The sequence below is a fragment of the Arachis ipaensis genome, chromosome B9, assembly GCF_059453495.1.
Source record: "Arachis ipaensis isolate K30076 ecotype BB chromosome B9, ASM5945349v1, whole genome shotgun sequence".
Classification (NCBI taxonomy): domain Eukaryota; kingdom Viridiplantae; phylum Streptophyta; class Magnoliopsida; order Fabales; family Fabaceae; genus Arachis; species Arachis ipaensis.
In genome coordinates, this window is record NC_142444.1 from 155,021,202 (window position 1) to 155,027,659 (window position 6,458).

At 34.3% G+C, this 6,458-nt stretch overlaps 1 protein-coding gene across 1 annotated transcript; it reads right to left on the minus strand.

Annotated features, from left to right (window-relative positions):
- Positions 1–1,691: 1,691 nt before the first annotated feature.
- PFD5 (prefoldin 5) lies at positions 1,692–3,656 on the minus strand. Its single transcript, XM_016319279.3, has 3 exons — positions 3,224–3,656; positions 2,267–2,344; positions 1,692–2,035 (listed from the first exon to the last, which is right to left on the minus strand). Exons 1-3 carry the CDS (start codon positions 3,527–3,529, stop codon positions 1,949–1,951), a joined length of 471 nt encoding a protein of 156 aa, XP_016174765.1. The 5' UTR covers positions 3,530–3,656; the 3' UTR covers positions 1,692–1,948.
- Positions 3,657–6,458: the final 2,802 nt, after the last annotated feature.

A 6,458-nucleotide genomic window follows, 5' to 3' on the forward strand; every position in this document is an offset into this window, starting at 1 on the left:
AGTCAGCAGGGCGAGAGACGAGGATTGGTAGTGCGTAAACCTAATCCAGATTATTGTCATCTTTTTTTTTTTTTTTTACCAAAGATAGGAGACTCGAACCCGCAACCTCTCAATTGAGTATGGGGAGATTATGCCATTTGAGCTATTACTCATTGGCTTTAAAAATTTGGAAAGATAGGAGATTCGAACCCGCAACCTCTTAATTGAGTATGGGGAGTCTGCCATTTGAGCTATTACTCATTGGCTTTAAAAATTTGGAAAGATAGGAGACTCGAACCCGCAACCTCTTAATTGAGTATGGGGAGTCTGCCATTTGAGCTATTACTCATTGGCAAATTTGGAAAGATAGGAGACTCGAACCCGCAACCTCTTAATTGAGTATGGGGAATCTATGCCATTTGAGTTATAACTCATTGGCTTTAAAAATTTGGAAAGATAGGAGATTCAAACCCGCAACCTCTTAATTTGAGCTATTATTCATTTGAGCTATAACTCCTATCTTCCAATTTTTTAGATTATTGTCATCCTTACCTTCAATTTGGATTTAGCTCACATTTTTTTAAAACATATATTAAAGTTTCTATATAATTTTTTTAATAAATACAAAACAAATATATTAAAAAATTAAACTCTAATATCTTTTACAAAAAATTTCATAATAACTTAAAACACATATTAGTTAAATCTATAAAAAAAATTCAAAATGAATTTTCCTGTCAAGTGTTTAATAATTTAAATATTTTAAATTAATTCCTTAGTTTTACAATTGCACAAAAATATAATAAAAAATATTATTTATGTGTACATTAAAATCAATTATCAAAATCAACTAATATATATTTATATAAAAATACATGATTATTTAACTCATGATTATTGAACTCATTTTCAATGTGTATTTTATATTTCAACATAGATTTTATATTTTAAAATTAACCAATACGTTGTTTACATCTAATATGATTGCATCATAAATAGGGCTGGCAATTCATACCCTACCCGCGGGTATCCAACCCGTTCAGGTAGGGTAGGCTACCCGATCTGTTGCGGGTAGGATAGGGTATGGGTTTAGGGTGTACTTTACCCTACCCCACCCTACCCGCACCTCATATATAACACATTTTATAAAATTAGGTATACAGTAAAGGAAGTGAGAGTTACACCCACAACCTCTCTTGTATAATGACTTACAATTAGTGAACAACCACTAAAACTAGTTAGTTAATTTAAAAATTTAGAACATTAGTTTTTTATTTTTTATGTTATTAATATGTATAAAATTCGAAATGATTGAATTTTATATTTACTTCGAAAAAATTTGATATTTCTGCAGGTAGAGTAGGGCTTAGAATTTTAGAGTGCGGATAGGATTAGAGTTGAGAGTTTAGAATTTTGGGGTTCACCAAAGAATCGAACTCTTGACCTTTCAGATCTAGAGCTCTAATACCATTCAACCCAGAAGCTTACACTGATGGAAAAAGGTAACACTAATGATTATATCTCTAATACTCCCTAAACCTCCATTGTACGCATTGTACAAATATTCCATTGGCTCCCATACTTTTGGTATTTTGAAATATACGAAATTAACTTTTAGAAGATCATTGTGTTGTGTTATTTTATTAGCGTTAACATAAGACTGAAGAATGACGGAATGATAACAGAGCAGAGTCACTTCCTATGGAAAGCGCTTAATCAAAAAACCACTCCTCAATCCATCAATACTCTCAATATTCCAAATTCCAATAGTAATCGTTTGACTTGATTTTCCAAACACAGTTCCGAATTCCAATCTTTCCAAGATAAATTTTGGAGGTATCTAATAAAAAGAGGAGTAATTTAATAAAAAGTTCAAACAACATATAACATCACTGACTCAAAACCACTGATTTTGGTTTGCTATGGTACAATAACATGGAAGAAGTAATTGAAGTCTATACCTACTACTTTAGGATGATGTAGATGCTAATTGCTTCATCTTTGCCTGTAAAATAACCGCCATTTCATCTGCAACATTTTTCTTTTTGGATGCAACCTGCAGTTTTGGATTATGCTGCTTTTCAGTTATAAATGGATAAGGCAAAACATACGACGCTAAACCTTTTTTTCACAAGAAATGTTACTTGAAACCACACTCCTCAAAAAAAAATCATGTTTAGCATAACCATAGAAATTACCATCAGCATCTAATCGGGAAAGCTTGCCTTAGAACAAGTAGTAAATATACATCTATCAAGTTTTAGAAGATGTGTAACAGGAAACTTACCTCAACAAGTTGATCGAAGTTTGACTTCAGTAGGTTGATTTTGCGCTCACAGTAATCTTTTCCTTCAGCCATCGTTTTCTATTTTCAGCATGAAGGAAACAATTACTTTTTTTTCTTTGAAAAGAAAGAGTACAACGCATCAATGTAGAGCATAATTCAAGCGAAAATCAAACAAAATAAAATGAGCTAGACCCTATAAATACAAAAAACTATTTCATCCAACACACAAACACGCACAAACCAGATAAAACAAACACCTTAAAAGTTTTCAACTCCACTATCATCTTCGACATTGCAAAGGAAACACTTACTTAACCATGGAAATATTGAACAGGATACAGAAAGGTTGTCTCTTATACTTTATTGTAAATGTGTAACTGTATAATGATTAAATGCACATATGGATACCTACCCAAGAATTGTAGTTTTTTTTTTTTTTCCCATGTCACTATTGAATATCCTTGGTAGATTTTGGCAGGTATTACAACGAATCATATCACTTGAATACAAACTAGCACGCGCAAAACATTTAAGTTTCGTTGAATATGGAAAGTTACAGATAGAACATTACAAGAACTGTACTTAACTCATCACTCAATTACATAACCCCCCCGCATATGAACCTAATATTTAGAAATTTTTTTTGTACCTCAAAAACTCATCATAGTTCTATCACTATGTATGCAAACAAGATAAACTGCATCTCTTTGGAGTTTCTGAAAACAAACGACAGTGGCAAAATACGCTAGTGGCTTGAAAGCAGTGCCATTGCTATCATAAAATGTTAACATCAATTTTCAAAGGAGACGCCAAAACAACACAATTCCAACGATTATTACTGAATAAAATCGAAGGACGCAATTCGGATCATAAAAGCAATCTACAAACACAGAATTCGATTAATAGGTTTTGATATAAAGCTCAGAAGCTGAAGAGAAGAGAAAGAGGGGAGCGTACCTCGATGAAGTAACCGGTGCCGACGTCGACGAGGACTTTCTGAGAATCGTCGAGGGTTCCGGGAACGTAAAGGGAGGCGGTGAGGGGGACGAGCATCTTGGAGGCGTGAGGGCGGAGGGAGAGGTCGTTGAGGGCGGAGGAAGCGATCTCGAGGCGAGTGGTGGCGGTGCGGATGTTGGTGAGGGAGTCCTGAAGGAGGTTAACTTCGAGATCCGCCTGTTCCTTCAACGCCCTCAGCTGCTCAACACTCATCCTCTCCAGTGGAATCCCTCCTCCTCCGCCTCCGCCTCCCTTCGACGACGCCATCTCCGATGATTCTCTCTCACTTCAGCTCAGCTCTGAGTGACTCGCGCTTTCTTTGGCAAACCCTCCCACGCGTGTGATTTCAAGTTGCAACAAAAGCCCAATACACCACACTACTCCAAAACAAAGTCTTAAACTCTTAATACATTCGCACAATTTGTACTTTAACTAGAAAAACAAAAATGTGAAAATGGACTAACGCAACTCACTTTTTTCTTTTTTCCTCGAAGAGTGGTTCGATATACAGTGGTTTGTGAGCAAAATCTATTCTTATGTAAATACCAATTTTTTAAAGTACATCAAAGGATTTTTTTGATAAAACAAAATAAACTTTGAAAATAAATTGACTGAAATCGAAATGAATGACATCAAATTTAAATAAAATAATAAATTACCTTCGACAAGATTGAAGAATTTTAAAATTAAAAAATAAAGTGCTGAATATTAAAAGGAAACAGGAAAGATAACTTGCTTGAAAAAATAAATTTGCAAAGAAAATAAATGTTATAGAAAATATAAATATAATTTAAAAACAATGGAAGGAACCCTATAGAAAAATGACTCGAATGCAGGTTCAGAAAATCTCTGGGATATAAGTGTGCTTTGAGTGTTTTTCTGAAGTAAAGTCCCAACCCTTTCTTCATCAAACCTTTACCTATTTATAAAAGTCTTCGACAATCAAGTTCAAGAGTAACTTCCATGTGAGCTAATCCTCGAGTAACCTGTTGAGTTTGAAAAACTAATATTCAATTAAAATGATGAATAAACATTATTAAAGTATTATTAAAGAGTTTTATTAAAATATTTTCAATTGTTGGTTTGATGTATTTGGTCAAGTGTGCAGGAAATAAAATGAAACAAGTTGGCCCAAAAAACAAATGCAAAGTCCAAGTCAACACGCTTTTGGTCCATCAATTAAGCCAAACCCAATCACATATCTTTAATCCAAAATAAAAGAAAATAAGAAAATGGTCCAAGGTTTTCAAAGCGCTTTTCGGTTATCTACTCCCTTGGTTTAAGTAATACATTTTTCAAGTTCCAATTCACTTTCTTTGAGACTTCCACTGAAAGCCATCAATTTTCTCTTCTCTCTCTTGCTTCGGTCACATCACTTATTCAAAGAAGAAGAAATAAGAAAAATGGAAAGTACAAAAGGAAGATTTTGAAGAAACGTAACAAGATTGTTGTCAAATCAAAGCAAAGAAAAGGGGCTACAACTAAGTAGCTAGTCTCTCTCGGTCAAAGCACAACAAAAGTTTATTTTCTCATTTGTACTACAATGAGGAACCAAGAAGAAAGCCACAAGTTCTCATGCACAGAAGAAGCAACCATGGAGAACGTGAAGCCATCTTGGTTCAGAAGCTCATCAACGTTCAAAATCAATACTTGGGGCCAAAGTCAAGCTGAACAGAAAAGATTGAAGAAGCTTGAAGAAAAAGGATGAGAGAGAAGAGGTGAGCATGCATGCAACAGACTCGGTTCTCTCTCTTCTCTCTGATGAAGTCACTGCTACTCAGATGTTGGAGAAGAAGAAAGTGTGAGGGTTGAACTTGTTTCAACCTTGGAGGCTTTACCCTTCTATATTAAGGATGAACGGCCAATAGTTGAAGGCAAGGCGAGTAAGTGAAAAGCACAGAGTTCACTCTCATAGCTACCCAAGCTATTAGAGTTCTTCTCCTTCACGTAGTTCAATTAGTATTCTCTTTTTCTCAGTTTTGATCTGTTTGAGTCTCATTTAAAAGGCAAACATGGTGAGGTTTGTAAGAAAAAGTCAATGAGAGGTAAAAAGCAATGAGTTAAACTAGGAGAAAAAAACCATAAGATATCTCAAGTTTACTTTGTACATCTTTCTGTTTTGTGTCATGATCTTGTGGGGATTCCCTTACAAGTTGAGTTAGCACTTTATTGTTGAAAGCTAGATTGAGGTCTAGTCAAATTTGGATTGGGTTTAGAATCTGGATTTGTCCCAGATAGGATTGGGTAGATCCTAGGGAAGCATTGGTGTTTGTAATCTTGAAAAAGAGATAGTGAAATTTCATCATTGTTGTGATGGAGACTAGATGTAGGTTACATTGCACCAAGTAGATGAACCAGGATACATCTAGTGTTATTTCTTCTTCCCTACTTCATTTTTGTTTCTGTCACTTAGGAGACAAAATGAAAATGTCTCTCAACTCGATACGAGACAAAAGTTAAAATATCTCCTAAGTTTCTTTGAGAAAGTAAAAATACTATACAGCAGAAAAAGAAGTTAAGATTCAACACCCCCTCTCTTAGCCACTTATAACCATCATAATCGTTTCCACTCTTTTTGCACAACGTGAGTAACCACTAAAAAATCAACTTCAAAGGACTTTAACTCTTCGATAGAGTACATCGACTAGCTCTTGTTTTTTATTCCTCGACAAACCATTCTCGATATAACTTCCATGCCTTGAAATAAAAGTCCATTATACTTTTGAGTATGTATTTTTCGAAACTAAATATTTTCGATCAACACATAGTGTAGCGAAAATTGAAATTATTCATTAAAAAAAAGATTGTGGATCAAATTGAATGCTACCTGTCTTTTTGTTGTTATGGATCTATTTTTATTGTAAAAGTGAATGTTACCTTTTTTTTTCCAATAACTTGGTTTGTTCTTGATCCTTAATAAGAATGATAGAGGAAACTAATTTAGATTGGTCTAGTGGTAGTTCGTTAGTCTGCTTAAGTAAATGTTGGTTCCGCCTTGTGTATATAGTAACCCATTATCCACTAATAAGGCCTTAAATGAAGTTCTGATTCGCGACAGATTAGTCCTTAACCTACCGGACTTAAAGAATACCGTGGGAAATTTTATCCAACTTTTCCCCTAATGTTTTCAATTTAACTAAAATTACTCTTGCATGTTAATTTCGTCTAAAATGTTAAGGATAAAATTTAATAAAAG